This window comes from Canis lupus, chromosome 6 (assembly GCF_011100685.1).
Source record: "Canis lupus familiaris isolate Mischka breed German Shepherd chromosome 6, alternate assembly UU_Cfam_GSD_1.0, whole genome shotgun sequence".
NCBI lineage: Eukaryota > Metazoa > Chordata > Mammalia > Carnivora > Canidae > Canis > Canis lupus.
The window spans coordinates 72,415,259-72,432,044 of NC_049227.1; the positions used below are offsets into that span (position 1 = coordinate 72,415,259).

At 44.3% G+C, this 16,786-nt stretch overlaps 2 protein-coding genes across 2 annotated transcripts in view; one reads left to right on the forward strand and one right to left on the reverse strand.

The window, feature by feature from the left end:
• Positions 1 to 16,786, reverse strand: part of TNNI3K (TNNI3 interacting kinase) — a 240,310-nt gene that overhangs the window by 16,037 nt on the left and 207,487 nt on the right. The window lies entirely within an intron of this gene.
• On the forward strand, positions 950 to 16,703 carry LRRC53 (leucine rich repeat containing 53). Its single transcript, XM_038541705.1, is given in 11 exon segments — positions 950 to 987; positions 2,187 to 2,511; positions 3,172 to 3,345; positions 4,844 to 5,581; positions 5,904 to 6,092; positions 6,537 to 6,583; positions 10,761 to 11,176; positions 13,873 to 15,476; positions 15,478 to 16,033; positions 16,036 to 16,155; positions 16,158 to 16,703. Coding segments are annotated over 11 exon segments (4,275 nt in total). The 3' UTR covers positions 16,226 to 16,703.

Sequence of the window (16,786 nt, forward strand, 5' to 3'; positions counted from 1 at the left end):
GAAATTGAAAAATACACAAATAGATGGGAAGATTTTCCATGCTCATGGATTGGAAGAATTAATATTATTAAAATGTCCATACTACCTAAAGCAATCCACAGACTCAGCGCAATCCCTACCAAAATCCCAAAGGCGTATTTCCACAAAAATAGAAAAAACAATCTTAAAATGTGTGTGAAATCACAAGAGATTTCAAATAGCCAAAGCAATCTTGAAAAAGGACAAAGCTGGAGTCATCATGCTCTCCGATTTCAAACTATACTACAAAATTACAATAACCAACATGGTAGCCAAAATAAGCATTTTATTATTTATTTATTTATGATTTTATTTATTTATTTGACAGAGAGAGAGAGAACACAGGAGTGGGGTGGGGGTGAAGGTGGGGTTGGGAGCCTGATGCAGGGCTCAATCCCAGAACACTGGTATCATGACCTGAGCCAAAGGCAGACACTTGACCGACTGAGCCCCCCAGCAGCCCCCAAAATAATCATTTTAAGATATACTACGGATGGAGTCATGCCACTCACAAAAGCCTCCAATTGTGCTCACCTGATTTGTATGAAAAGCAAAACCTTTCCGTTCATTTGGAAGAAACGCATAGCCTGCCCTTGCTATTGCCTGACTCTCCCTTCCTATGGTGTCCGTGGTCACGCTGACCTCCTCAGACCAAGCACATCATGCTCTGAGGGACTTTCGCACCTGCCATGCTCTCCACCTGGACTGGCCAGTGCTTTAGCTTCTCTGGGTCTTTGTTCAAGTGCTACTTTATCATAGAGATTTTCCTTGTTCATCCTATTTAGAACCCCCAAGCTCGTGCTATCTGCTCCTTTTCTTGCTTTATTTATTCTGTAGCACTTATTACCGGATGACTTACTAGATATTTCCATATTTATTTATTCGTTGCCCATGAGGACAGGGATTTATCAGTGTCACTACACTATCGCGAATGCCGTTAGCCGTGTTTCGGCCTGTAGCAGGCAGTCAGTACATACTGTTGAATAGATGATAGAATTAATGGTTTTTTGTTTTATTTACATTTTTTAAAAGATTTTATTTATTTATTCATGAGAGACACACAGAAAGAGAGAGAGAGAGGCAGAAGCACAGGAGGAGGGAGAAGCAGGCTCCATGCAGGGAGCCCAATGTGGGACTCGATCCCCCGTCTCCAGGATCAGGCCCTGGGCCGAAGGCAGGTGCTAAACCACGGAGCCACCCGGGTTGCCCTGTTTTATTTACATTTTATTTAGTTCTCAAACTGTTATTGTATAGGTAGAACATTTTTATTATAATGTGCTTCAAGAATTCTGACGCCCTAAAATCAATCAGGGAATAAATACATTATAAATAAGTGGGCTTTTTTGGAATCTTCTATCGAAATGATGTTAGCATTTCATTGGAGGGCTGAAAAATCATAAAAATAACGGTAAAATTTAACATTTATTAAACACTTAGAGCATTCAACTTAATTTTTATAATATACTCTATAACGCAGGCATCTGTTATTACTTCCATTTTAAACATGAAAAGGCAAAAAGAGGGAAAAAATAATTCACCTAATAAATAATTCACCTAAGATACGATAGTCAGTAAACAGCAGAGCTGAATTCAAAGCTAGGTAGACCTTATGATCGTAGCGCTCCTTCCAACTCCCTCCCTAGGTGTGGCATCTAAATCTGTAAAGAATAATTCCCTTATACTTATGTAAAACTCAGCGCCTGAGATTAACTTCTGCATACTAGAAAGAGCACCGGACAGAGAGTTAAAAGATGGGAGGTTAAATACCAAATAGTTATGTGACTTTTGATGGTTTATTAACCACTCCGAACTTCAGTCTTTCAGGCTCAAAATAAGTTGCAGAATTAAAAGAATTAAATAACATAATGTACGTGCAGAAGTTCAGCAAGCTGTACAGTATTTTACAAAGTAATTTGATTTTTAAATAAACTATTCTAACGGGTGTGCGCTGGATATGCGCGCACTGTCTAAATTTGTGGTCAAGTGCTTTGGAAGTTTGGATTAAATTATACACAAATTAAGAACTCTAGTTATTTATCTGGCATCTTGTGAGAACCCAAGGTGCTCATCAAGTAGCGGGCATCACCCAAATGCCTCATGAGCCGAATCTACTGAAATCATGGATAATAAATGCCAACATCACGATGTGCCTTGCCCTCTCCTTTCAGGTGGATGGTCCTGCTCTCTGCCCTCGTGCTGCCGTTGGCTTCAGCTTGTCCTGCCACATGCGTGGTGAGCACCAGAGCTGTAACCCTCTGTCACCAGCTAACCTATATAGTAGGTAACAAAACCAACAACTCTAAAAAAGCAGTGTTAAGTGTGTCTGGCAAACTCGTTGCCACGGCTTTCGTCGTGCTGAGTGCTCTCTGGGCTCAGCCTGATAGAGGTAAACTCTCAAAGAGCAAGCCTTTCCCGGCGACTCGATACGGACACCATTATTTTATTCTCCTGCTCATGGTGGTCTCAACCAAAACTACGTCAGGACCTTCAGAGGCAACTGAGATATTTTGCTAGTACAAAAGATCACTGCCATTTTATGCAGCTACGCAATTTCTTAATAAAAATCAGTTTTATTTTATAAAAATAAAAATAAATTTCTTTTTAATAAAAGAAAAAGAAAGCAAATCACTTCCATTATAATTCTTATTCATACTTCTGTGCAGTTTGGAATCCTACCACTTGCTGGAAAAAAAAAATATCAATGAATCAGAAACCTGAACTGCAATTGTTCAGCATTAGTAAGATTAAGTGATGTACCAGCAAAACAGATGATTATCAAAGTGCATCTAATTTTGAGAGTCTAGTCTTTTTTTATTGGTGGTAAATGAGCTGTAGAAATGCTAACAAGATCCACTGCCTGTATTCATTACATATTGCTTGCTTAAGTCAACAATTTAATAAGACACCTTATTAACAAATTTGAGGAGAATGTGATTTACATCCCGATATCCAAGGAGAGATAAACAAGCTATAAGCTCTGCCAGTGGAAAATTTTCAGAAGCAAGTCGGAGTTAAGATGGAGTGAAAGAAGGTGATTTCCTTCATTTCTAAAATCCTATGACTTTATGAAAATTAAGAGATGGGAGTGATCGTCATCCCTGCCAGGAGAGAGACAGTTTCGAGGCTCGCTGGTCGTACCCGGTTTCCAATTAGTACCGAAAACACGTGAACCCTAACCTCCTTGCTCGCTCACCTAGATTTCCTGACTTCACCACATTCTTACTTTTTCTGGTCAGAGGTAGCGACGTCTCTAAGAAACAATCCCGCTCACCCACGCGGCTGGGCCTCTACTCCTCCCTCTCCTCTCCACGACGCCGCATTCGCGAAGTGAATCCAGAGACACAGAGAAGCCCATGGATGACTCGCGAGTGACATCCGTCCCATCCTAGACGAGAAGCGATGGGCGGCATCGATAGGCTCCCTCGGGGCCGGCGAGTCCCTGGAGACCTGGGGGACCCCTAAAAACACCGCTCCCTCAGCCCAGATCAGTAAGACAGTACCGAGGGAAACAAAATGCTCAACCGGCCTGAATGAACAGAATTCAAGGAATCAGAGATAAATGCTATGCAGGAAACCCCCCACCATGACTTAAGCTTGCTCGTGCCGTCGGGGAGGGGGGGGGGGCAATTCTTCCCAAGAAGGCACCGTGAAAATCCTTTGTTTTTACATTTTTTAAAATCTCTTTGCTTGAGCGGTGTAGTCTGACTCTCATAAGGGGACTGGGATTTGCTTAGTGCCCCCCCCGCCCGGCTGATTGCTCTAGTATCACCCGCAGACCTCCCAGGGACAGTGGACTCTTCCGTCTTCATGACACTGTCACTTGCCGTCAAAACAAGTTTAGCATGATAAAGATGCGTTACAATAACTCCTGATTATAATACATCTTTATGGAGTTAAAACGCTTTGATTTCTAATGACAGAGCGGTGATAGCTCTGAGGTGCTTACGGCGAAGGGATTTAACAGTGGGACGCCCTGACTGCCACCTGTCACCGCGGGATGGACTTCGCTGGAGGGAGCAGAGGCTAGAGGGAGGCCGAGGTGGCCCGGACTGCAGAGCGAGCCCCGCGGACAGATCCCGGGGCGGCTGGAGAGAATGTAGGTCCCTACCAAGGCGCCAGCTGTTAGCCTGGAGCCAAGAAGCAGACACGGGTCCTCGTTGTCACTGCCCCCACCTGGGCCTCTAGGTGAGGGAAGCGGTGACTGACGCACGGGGTACCTGGACTTGGCTGGTGGCAGCCTGGCCGGGAGGCTCACACACAGGCCCGGGGGAGGGGGGGGAGGGGGTGACTGGGGGGTCAGTCCTGGCCCAGAGGGCTCGGGGGTCGGGAGGCCTGGGAAGCCACCTGCGAGGACACATTAGCAGCGATCGTCCCCAACCGTGGATTCACTGTGACATCGAAGGGAACAGATGGGTTTATGTTTCTCAAATAAACATGTCATGGAAACAAAGAACACAGAAATCCATCATCCTGATAAAGAGCCAGCCTCCCTGAAACCGAGGCGCCGGGCGTCGTTGCCGCCGTGCCCTCTGCTCTCGGCAGGTGCCCGGGGCCTCTCGGGCCCCCCCACCCGGCGTCCCTAACCTCCACTCCAGCCTGTGCCTTTCTTCCCCGCAGCGGCCCCGCGAGCACCGGGCTTGAGCGGCGCTGACGGCGACCCGACCTCCCCGGGGGACACCGAGCGGCCCCTCCGGCCCGCCCCGCCCCGCCCTGAGGCCGCCGGGAGGACGCCCTGCACCGCCGCCCCGGCCCAGGTCACCATCCTGGCCACCGCCCCAGCTACCACCCCAGCCCCGTCACCACCCCGGCCACCGCCCCGGCCCAGGTCACCATCCCGGCCACTGCCCTGGCCACCGTCCCGGCCACCATGCTCGGGTCCCTAGCCCAGGCCACCGCCCCGGTCACCGCCCCAGCTGCCGCACTTGGGTCCCCGGCCCAGGCCACCACCCCAGCCACCACCCCAGCTACCACCCTGGCCACTGCCCCACCCACCACCCCGGCCACCACCCTGGCCACCACCCCAGCCACAGCCCCGACCGCCCCACTCAGGTCCCCGGCCCAGGCCACTGCCCTGGCCACCACCCTGGCCACTGCCCCAGCCACCAGCCCAGCCACCGCCCTGGTCACCACCCCGGCCGCCACGCTCGGGTCCCCAGCCCAAGCCACCGTCCCGGCCACAGTCCTGGCCACTGCCCCAGCCGCCGTGCTCGGGTCCCCGGCCCAGGCCGCCACCCCAGCCACTGCACTCGGGTCCCTGGCCCCAGCCACCACCCTGGCTGCTGAGCTCGGGTCCCCGGCCCAGGCCAGGTGCCACCCCGCGCTTTCCAACCTCACCGTGCTGCTGCGGGACACGAGTCCCCGCGTCGCGGGGCAGGATGTGGCCCTGCTGACACTCCTGGGCTTGGCAGGTACGCTGGGTCCCGGCGCGGCCACCCCCTCCGACGCGGGACATTCAGGGATGCAGCCTCGGCGGGCAGGCGGCTGCGGGAGCACCCGGGCCGGGGTCAGGCCGTGGTGTGAGCGGGCGGGCGGGCTGGCCTGGCAGCGGGCTAGGGGCTTCCTGGTGCAGGGGGGCCGTGGGGCGGGGGGGCCCTAATCCCCGGCCTCTATCTGGCTGTGACCACTACTCCTGATTCCGTTACTTTGCTACTTAGACCCCAGTTTTCTTTTTCTTTTCTTTTTTTTTTTTTTAAGATTTTATTTATTTATTCATAAGGGACACAGAGAGAGATAGGGGGGCAGGGAGCCTGAGGCGGGACTTGATCCCGGGACCCCAGCATCACGCCCTGGGCTGCAGGCAGACGCTCAACCGCCGAGCCCCGCAGGCGGCCCTAGACTCCAGACTCCTTGCCCGGAATGCAGGATGCTGCCTACATTTTACCAAGGCTCCGTTCGCCACGGAGAACCGGGACCTTCATCATAACACTAGAACTAGGGATTCGAACGTGATGGAAAGACTTGGGGTCCTTCCTCGGGGTACCCACATCCGTGTGCCCCTCTGCGGGACACCAGGAACTAGCGGGCTGCACCAGGCCGGGCCACCTGCTACGGTGCTGGTGCCGCACACTGGTCAGGTGCGTGAGCCCCGCCACCAGGTACCCAGGTTGGGTTTTTTTTGTTGTTGTTTCATGAGAGACACACAGAGAGAGAGAGAGGCAGAGACACAGGCAGAGGGAGAAGCAGGCCCCACGCAAGGAGCCCGATGTGGGACCCGATCCCGGGACTCTGGGATCACGCCCTGGGCCAAAGGGAGGTGCTAAACCGCTGAGCCCCCCAGGGATCCCAGGTTACCCAGGTTTGAATCCCATACCTCCCTAGACTGACTAAGAGGAAGATAATCTTCCAGCCTTTAGTTTTCCTGAGGTAGTGTGGACATTTCTAACTACCCATTAGTTATTGTTAACTCTCACTGGATGAATGGTGTAGAGCGACACTTCGCATCACTAGTCAAGACCAAAAATACAAGAGATTTCTTGAGTGATCTACCTGGATGTGTGTTTTTCCCGTCATGCTTGCAGTGCATGGTGAAATCCTTTGTGCTTGTGGGTAACCATGGTGATGAGAGGTGTGTGTGTGTGTGTGTGTGTGTGTGTGTGTAGGGGGGTGTGCCCCAAAGCTGGACGACCAGAGGCTTGCAAATGACATCCAGGACTGAACTGATGTATTTTGAATATGTGCTATAAAAAATTATTCCCTAGCTGGTTTCCAGTGAGACCTGAACATCAGATTTTTAACTCCTGACATTTAACACTTTTAAGCAGGATAGATGGAGAGTGGTGTCAGGTCTAAACAATGGAACTACCACCGGCAGTAATCAGATTCAGCTGGAAATGAATCTAAATCCTTCCGGAAAGATAAATTTTTTTTTTTTTTTAAACTGTGTAACCATGTCAGCAATTTTATTTTTTTTTATTTTTTATTTTTAGGCATTTTATGTGTTAAGGAATAATTTACCATCAAAGACAAAAGCAGTAGGGAAGGGAGTTTTACCTCCCAAGTGCTGGGGTACTGGAACTCCAACACTAGTTCTGGGGAGTAATTAATAGGTGGGTCCAATGGAAACACACGCAGACGCCCGTGTAAACAACATGTTGCAGGGTTCAGATAGATCTGGGTAACGCTGGATTGAACAAAGCAAAATAGGCTTCTTTGCTACAGCATTTTTCTCTCTGCCTTTCAGTTTCTAATGAGCATTATGAATCCTTACGAGGAAGATACAATGTGGAGCATTTCTCCAATCCGTTTAACCATTAGCTGTTTTTTTTTTTTTTTTTTCCGCAGAGGATTTCGTTAAATCTGTGTTTTTGTAGGGCATCATTTTGGAAATATTACAATAGACTAATTTTCAGTATCTTCTGGGTATTTTTAATATCTATTCTCAGAAAAAAAATTACTGCCAACTTACATTAGTGTAGAGATAAGCATAAATTCTGGAAGATTCGAAGGTTTTGTCGATAATAGGAAGCTTATTGTGCGGGGACAAATTCTGATAAGTTAAAAGTATGATTATACACACGTTAGGTTATAATGTGTGAAAGTATCATAATGTATCTTTCATCGAGTGATTGTCAAGGATGCTGTTTTTAGGAAGAATTTGTCTTTGAAAAACTCTGATTTTATACAATTTATTCTATTATGATTCTACTACCCCCCTGAAGTAGAAGTGTAGCCAATCATCTCTCCCTGTAGACGGTGGGGAAAAGACTTAGAACGATAATTTGACCCCTGATTTTCTTTCCTTCTTTGGCTATAGATGAATCACCACAATTTCAGGGACTATAAATAATCTTATTCAGGGAATTTAAAACTAATAAGTGGTTATTTGTCATCAGACGCTGACATCTTAAAGCCTCCTGTTCTGTGAATTGGTGGATGGATGAAAAGAGAAAGATTTCACGAAGCCGTACCATTTCCAATGAGGACTTATCATTAAATTCGCTTTTGGTTGTTGCTGTTGTTTTTTTTCCAACTCAGAAAGATGGTTAGAACACTTTTTAAAAATAGCAGCAATGCCCATGGCAGCGAAAATTCAACCGTCTCCTTAATAGCACGTTCAGCCTGCCTACAAGCTTCATTTGCTGCTTTTTGCTCTCTGCACTAATAGGAAGTGACCACACCTGAGTGGTAATGTGATGCACACAGAGCTCTGGCATCGACAGCAGGAGAGTGAGTGGTTCCTTGCCGTTTGGACACAATTAGGAAACTTTCCCCTATAATCATATTATGCTTAGTCTCATTTCAATGGCTGATGCATGTGTTTAAGAAACTGTGGGTCTTTCTTTCCTTTGTTATTTTGGAGACATTATTTTCCTTTATTCTTTTCCTTGATTATTTTGGTTAGTAACTGCATCAGTCATACAAAGTATTCTCTTAATGATTTTATTTTTTGGACTTTTTCCTCCACCCCGCCACCCCCCCCCCCAAAAAAAAAAACCCCAAAACAGCTGAGTCTTCGAGGACCTAAATAGGGCCATATTGAACCGAAACAGCAGCAGCTCCAGCAATCATAACCATAAACCATAATCACGATCCACTGAACCTTACTATTATTACTAAAGCGCTGTATCAAATATGTCACATCTATTATCTCATTTAATTACGGAGTGGTATTAATCATCCCTGTTTGACCGAGGAAGGAAAAATAAGGCTCAGAGAGGTTAGAAAACATACCCACAAAAAGTGGCATAACAAAGCTTTGAATCCTGAGTTTTCCTACCGCATGTAAGACATACGGAGTGTTTCTAAAATTGTATTATTTTCGTATGTTTTTAACATTTTAAAGCCAAAAGTCTTCTTTGGAATTACCCGAGCTCTAGGCGATTGAATGTTGGATCTGACTTTTGCTACTACTTTATAAAAATGTTGTGTCTTTAGCAGAGATGAAATTATTTCAAAACGTGACAGCGCTAAGGAATATATGTTGTCAAAAAATTCTAAGACCTCGAGATCTCTTAAACTACCCAAAGGTTGAAGGTTTTTACCAGAGACTGCTATTCACTTTGGTTAGTCTTCATCTAACATAGAAATGCAGCAATCATGCCCGAACACTTTCTCTTTTCTTTCACGTTCAAATAATATCACGTTTTCATTAAAGTTGTCTGCAAAGGAGGGAAGTGGGCATGGAGCAGTCCATCAAAAAGTCTAAAATGCTGACATCCTCCTCCGTTCACTGTCCTTGTTTCTGGAATCAGGAAACTGACTTGCCTAAGGTCACGCAGCAATTTATGGTCAGAGCTGAACTTAGCAGACTTGGCTCCTAATTCAGTTGATCCTGATCCCTGACTTCCCCATCACCATTTTGGGGATTTGTAGGATTTGCGCTGCTGAGTGCATTTCATTATTAGAACTCATAAACAGAATCTCTTCTGTTTAAGAACATGCAGTAAACCATTTCTGGAGTGCCTGTGCCAGAGCTGAGGGGACGGCAGGGAGACAGAATTTCGAACAAGACCACAAAGGTCCATTTCCTCACAGTGCTTAGTTCTAGCAGGTGGGGACAGTGAGCAAGCAGGCGAGCAAGTGACCACAGTAATTCTATACTGTTACAAGTACTAAGAAAAGAGGAAATCTCTGTGACAGAGAGGGAGTTGGGGTAAAACTCAAGAGACATTGGCTTGAGCATCGTGGCAGGTGAGCATGCCGTTCGTCAAGATGGGACAGTGATGCTGACACAGGTTAGACTCTGCGTGTGAGGTTGAGCAGCACTGCCCTTCATAGTTTTATTTGGAGGATGAGCTGTGTATACATAGAACGTGAAGGGACGGTACCAGACAGTCTGAGTTTAGGTGTCAGTCATTATTTTGTGGCAGTTCATAGGAGGGAGCGACCTTTGCAAGATGAAAAAAAAAAAAAAAAAAAAACAGCAAAAGTATCAAGAAATTTAGAGGCCCTTAGTTTTTAGACGATAAATAAATTTCAAAAGAGATAAATTTCAAGCAAGCAGAAATTGGAGAAAGCACCGTACGCATAACGAGGGGCTGCACGAAAGCTTAGGAGTAACTTAAGGATAATGAACTGAAGAGTTTGAAACACAGGGTTTAAATAATGAGAAATGAAAAATGAGGGAAAGGGGGGCGGTCAGGGCCAGACTGCACCGAATCTTGGAGGCGCAGGAGTTTGGGCCTTACGCTAATAGGAAGTCAACGACTTTTTCTGAGACAGGCGGTGGATCTTTAGGGATGATGAAAATATGGCAATAGGAGGAGGTTATATATATGGGAATTTCAGGGCATGAGTTAAAGTTAGTTTATTTTTATTCATTATGGGATTAAGAAGGAGGAAATTTGGTTTCTCATGGCAGAACAATGATTTTAATGCAAGAATTATTTTATCTTGAATCAACCTCAGTCTACGAAAAAAAAAAGAAAAAGAAAAAGAAAAACCCTTTTTTCCACCAAAGGCATTCCAGATGGTATTTTTCTTAAAATTTTTCATAGCTATAAAGGCAGATCCAAATTAACAAACAGAACAATGTTGATTAAATAGCCTCTGTCTGGACGGATAACTTTTCTACATGGTGATAGACTTCCCACCCATCCTGATGCCCTTTAAATCATTAACCTTGATATTTGTGGTTTTCACATTTGGTGATTTATAGGTTTCTTCCTCTGATGTTATCTTTTAATGGTCTCTCTATTTGTCACAGGAGCTGTTGGTCTCACTTGCCTAGGTTTAGTTGTATTTAACTGGAAACTCCAACAAGGCAAAGCAAATGAACACACATCAGAAAACCTTTGTTGCAGAACCTTCGATGAATCCCTGTGTGCTCATGAGGCAAGAAATTACCACGCTAAGGGATACTGTAACTGCCACTTAGCTCAGGAAAACGAGATAAAGGTCACGTCCATTGTGGGGTCCAGAAAGGAAATGCCACTCTTACAGGAAAACAGCCATCAAGCAGCCCTGGCCTCTGAGTCCACAGCCCTTGACGGATCATTTAGAAACCTGAAAGGGAAAGACCATGGGGCGGACAGCACTTTCTTCTGCTTTGGTGGCAGACTGCTGCAGTCAGGACGTTCAGAGCCTCCTGGGAATATGGCAGCTTTTAATGAAGCAGGCTTCCTTACAAGATATCCAGAGAGAGTTAAAAAGCTAAGGAATCATGAGCCTGGGGAAGTCCAACAGCCAACTGTGCCACAGCATGTAACAAGAACAATAGGTGAGTTGTCTTGTTTTAGAAAATCCCACCCTGTTTAAATTCCTCTGAAAGAGGTAATCTCCTTTAATTTTCCCAACAGCGGCATGCTATAAAAATCACTGGGTAGCACCCAGTCTATCCTTCTTCTAAAGAATTTAGACCTGGGTGTGTGTGTGCACATGCGTGTGTGTTTGGGGTAAGGTGTCCGTGAGGACTCACCCCCTACCCTCAGGAGCTGAGGGTAAGTATATCTTATGCCTGTTGGAAAGTGAATTTTTGTGACCCAACACCTAACAGGTGTTTTTTTTTTTTTTTTTTTTGAAAAGAAGACTTTTAAATAGCACTAAGCTGTTAAGATTTATGGGAGGCTGAATATCAGCTTCTATTCCAACATCCTTCGAGCTCTAATGCCAATTCTGCAGTAAGCAACCTTCTCAGAGCATGACATGTTAGAAGAATGGGCCTTCTAGTGCTGGTGATTCATTTCAGGAATGATGTCAAGACACACACTTTGCTTGCTGAGCTGTCAGGGATGATAACTTCCCAGTCCAAGGAAAGTCAGGACTTAATTCATCGTCCCATGTTGGGAGCCAAGTGAATCTGGCCGTGACATCTACCCACTGTACCTGGGCAATGTCAATATTTAGGTGGAGGCAATGAATTAAATGTCTTCCTTTTCCTTCCTGAATAGTGAGGTGATGCTTTCAGGCTCAGCAGTGAAAACTTTGACAGCTTCTCTGTAAAGAGGTTCCTGTCATTTATTCAAATTGGTTTACAATAAGCAGAGCTTTCTCCTAGAATACGGATGGTGGAGGTGCTACGCCAAGAGATTCTCACCATGGGGATAAAGCCCTTAAGATAGATTTGGGGATGATTGGAAAAGAATGAAACTGTGTGTTATGTCACATGTGGCATAAGGCAGGATGTGAATATATTCCATTGCATTCCACAGACTCTGGTTCTTACTAGTTTCTGGGGACTGATGATTTGACTCAAGAGAGGAATAGCCAAGAAAATAAAAAAAATCTACCATAGAAACCAGATCAGACTGGCTTTATTTGAGAAAGGAAGAAGCACTTACCCTTCCAATGAAGCCACACCTCAGGCAGATGTTTACCTTTGTCCAATGCCTTAACTTTTCTGTGGGAGACTCTTACACTGAAGGGAATGTTGTCTTTCACGATTTAAAACTCAGTCTCTATATATTCACACAGAGAATACATTTGTTTGTCAAATCAATATATTTACTTTTCAGGAAGATTTGAAATTGTGCTCCATGCTAGGCCTTGTCCTGGAGATGGAGAGGACAGGTGTTTGAGGAGAAAACAATAAGGCCACATCTGCTCTAGAACAGAAGTCACTAAGAGGCAATGTGACTCTGGTTATGTCTTCAAACATGGAAATGCAGAATCCCAGTATTTCAGGAGGAGGGGAGGCTTTAGAGAAAATCTAGTTCAATAGTTCTGAATATTTATCTTTGAGTCACAGAACTCTCTTAGAATCTGAGAAAGGCTAACATTCTTTCCCCAGAATAATTTTATAGCCTCATAAAATTCCCATCTAAGTCTTATCTCTTGATACCCATTGGGTAAGTAGCTTCTCCAAGGTCCCCCAGAAAGTTAAAGGGAAATCTTAGAGTTACGTGGTAGTGTGAAGCTGAGCTTGCTCTTCCTTTTTGTCTCAGAAATACTCCTTTCTGTCAACAGAAATACTCATTTCTTCCTCTGGATAAAACAAACAATTTCAGAAAACAAGAGAAAGGACACTGATAAGATGTAATTTTAAACCTAATTTGCATTGTGCCTAAAAGGATAGGGTTCAGAGTCAGAAAGACCCAAGTCAAGGTCTGCCCATATCATTAGTGGACATGTGATGGGGGGAAAGCATTTCACCTCCCTAAGTGGCTTTCCTCATCTGTAAAAGTGATAGGACAACAGGACTTGTCCAGTGGTCAGATCTTTTGTAAATATTAAATGAGATAACGAAGGTACAGCACTTAACACAGTGCCTGGCTCTTAGTAGATGCTTAATTAATGGTAAAAAATTACTATTATTTTTGCTATTAGTGTTATTTAATAAGAGTCATTAATATCATATTAACATTTATCATTTAACATTCACAGAGAGAGATTCCTGCAATACAGACCAGGCCATTTTCCAAAATAATCATTCATTTAACAGATATTTAATTAATACTATATTAAATGATGGGAAATAAAACAGGTATAGTCTCTGCTTTCATGAAGCCTATAGTATCACAGAGATTTCTTTATTTGTTGCTGAGGTTATCCTGTGTTTGAAACCTAAACGCTAACCAATATAGTATCATATTCTTCCTAATATTTAGTTCCAACTGGGAAAATAGTGCAGAAAAAGTTGTGATGGCCATTTGAAGAGAGTTTAGGTATTATTCATATCTAAAGCTAACCTAAACAACAACTAATGTAAAGATGTACAACTATGAATGTTTTTAATTCTAATTCTGTAACTTTTAAGTCAGCACCACAACTAATTAGAATGTGGCCGTAAAGAGTAGCTTTGTAAACACACTAAACTGCGCAAAGTCCTTGGTGGTTTGGTTAAAAATTAGGAAGTACTCAAGAACTGACGTAATCAGAGGACTCATTTCTGTACCTTGCATAAGGTTTTTAAGCATCTGTTTGGTTGGGTAATAAAACTCTGCTCAGTACTAAATTTCTACATTTATTGTTCAGCAGATATCAACGGTGACACATTTAGTAGAAGATATGCAACATCCGCTTCAGCGTTGGCAAGAGAAAGTCTTGAAAAGCATTTAACAAATGAATCATGGCAGCCTCCAATAGAAAAAAAAGACAATGGCTTACAACCTCACAGCCTGAGACATTTTATTGCAGGCTCATCATCCAAGCCTTGTGAGCCTGAGGAACGCTGTGTACAAAAGATCTTACAAAAACATAGATCAAAATATGATGATCCTTGTGGACTGTTAAATCGGAGCAGGCCTCCCTATTTTCAGCCAAACAATTCTCTTATCTGTAAATATGTGCCCTGTGATCAATTTCAAGATTATGTGAAAGAAAAGAAGCCAAGTCGTCAAGAACATTCAAAGGCCAAGAAAGAGAAAATCCAAATTAACAGTGCAATAGAAAAATTCCTTATGAGTGAGGACAACTTGGAGCCATCAAGGTTATCTACAAAAATCAAGAGAACATATTCCCCCAAGAGGGTTAGCTTCTGTGATCCTGATTTAGTAGAAAAAAATAGCTTGGTGATGTCATCCAGAACATCAACCCGTTGGAAACAGCAGGAAAATCAAAGTAGCCACCTGACCAATTTGGATCTCAGAAAATGTGGCAATCCTCAGGAGGGAGACAAAGAAGGAAGATGGCTTACTGATCCCCAGATTCTGAAAAAGAAGAGAACCAATCAACGTGATCGCCAAGGGAAAATTAAAAAACAAAATTCAAGGATAAAATTAAATCTACACAGTTTTAGAAAAGTCAAAGTCCATCCAGAAAAATCCTTGCCAGGACTCCAAAAGAAATGCAGACAAGTATTGTTACCGCCTAGTAAATTATCTAAGGCTTCTCAGAGAGAAGCCAATACAAACCTTGTGTCCTCTGCAGATTTTCGCCAACGGCCAGAGGGTAACTCTGTCAAACTCACTTCAAAGAGTGTGTCTCTCAAACGTGCTCCAAAGCAGACCTCATATTACCAAGAAAACACTAAAAACATTGCTCTGCTCTGTGCTAATGGCTTACCTGCAGTCAACCAGAGCTCCAGGGAAGGCAACTGTCACCCGACTGGCCTCATTCCCGGTAGCGGTGCACCGACACTGCCTCTGCCCACACCCATCATAGCTGAACACGGACATTCAGCCTCTCAGTTTTCATCTGAGCAAATGGAAGGTGCACCTTCCCTTGCATTGGAGGTGCCTAGGTGTTTACCAGCTACTTGGGAAAATAGAGGCAGTGATGTTTTACCACCCAGCAGTTCCAGGGGGGCTACTGACCAAGGGGCTGCAGAGCCCATGAAGCCCATGAAGCCCACGAAGCCCATGGAGCAGGACAAACCAATGACCATTGAGCCAAATCAGTTTTCTTTGTCCCTGGGGAATCAAACACAGCTTGCAGTTGGCAACAAGACTGACACCTACAAGGAACACACTTTAGATCAAAAAGAAACTTTCAAACATGTAGAACAACATCCTAGGCATGAACAATTTGGAAATGAGGAGGAAACGCTAATGACCAAACAGAAAATATCACGTCAGATTGTAGAGAGTTGTATCGTGGATGAGGGAAATGACGTAGGAACAAAACTTCCTCAAGCAGAAACTTAACGATTCCCTTCTCCTTTGCTCTGAGGCACAAGCCAACGGTGACCTACCACTGATGAAGGCAAATGCTGTTCCATTCCAAAATAGGACAGAGATTCCCAAAGAAATGAGTACTTCTCTTAAGACCCAAGCCATCTGGAATCTAACCGATAGAGGCAAAAAAGAAACTGGTGGCTCGAATGCGTTGCCCAGAGGTGGTGGCAGTGAAACACCATGTATGAGGAAAATATTAGGGAAAGAAGAGAAGAAAGTCCTTGATGAAAACAAGGCGGATTCTAGTACAGTAATGAGAACTGCACAGGTGACCTTAAAAGGCAGCACAAAAGAAATGCAGCAAACTTGGGAAAATGGACAAAGGGAAAAGCATACGTTGTATGATCCAAGCTCTGTTGAGGCCACTATTACAGTTAAGGATTTGGGTATTCCGCGTTCCCCTGAGGCTGAACATAGACCTACTTGTGGTGAAACAGATCTTTGATTTAACAGTACTATGCAAGTTTTGGGCGAATTTCGCAATATGCAACCAGATAAAAGTGGCAGTACGCATAAAGAAGGTGCAGGACAGTGGAGACGCGTGAACTGCTTTCCTCCTTACTGGAGTTAAAAGACATTAGTTTTGTGACAAAAAATAGGGTGCCTCTAATGCCTAGAAGACTAGATGAAGCTGAAAACGCTGCCCCCCACCTACGCAGTAGCCCCCATCTGCTGATGATGCTAACCCACCACCTTTAGAGGCAGAACTCAACTAATAATCACTTTCTACTGGAGCTTCCTTTGAAAGGACACAGGGGCACCCTCTGGTCTTTACAGGCATCCCAAATGTAGTACTTTGGAGGCACATTTCTCAGTAGCTTTTTGTTATCAATGCAATAAAAGTGCATGATGGAATGCGATGGGAAAATCAAAGATGGAGCCGCAAGATGTGTTTGACACAATTAATTGAGTTTGCTTCTCCAAGGAATGAAAAAAAAAAATAGGAAAGTAAAGTTTTGCCCGGTCTTGGAAAAAGAAAGCAAACGATAAAGAAAAGGGGGCGGGGGGAGCCTTAAGCAAATAAAAGATTAAATAAGAAAAAAGTACTTGAACAGATTTGCACTTGATGTTTATTTTATGGAAATTACTACACACATCTCAATTAGTGGTGTTACAATATTGCTTTCTACACAGATGATTATATATTCATATTTGTGCCTGATCTGTTTTCCTAATTATGGTTTGAAAATAAAAATTGAGCTTTGTTTGTTCACTGTCGTCTAGTTGATATGCATATTGGTATATTTCAACCATTTGCAACTGTTCTGTTGACAATT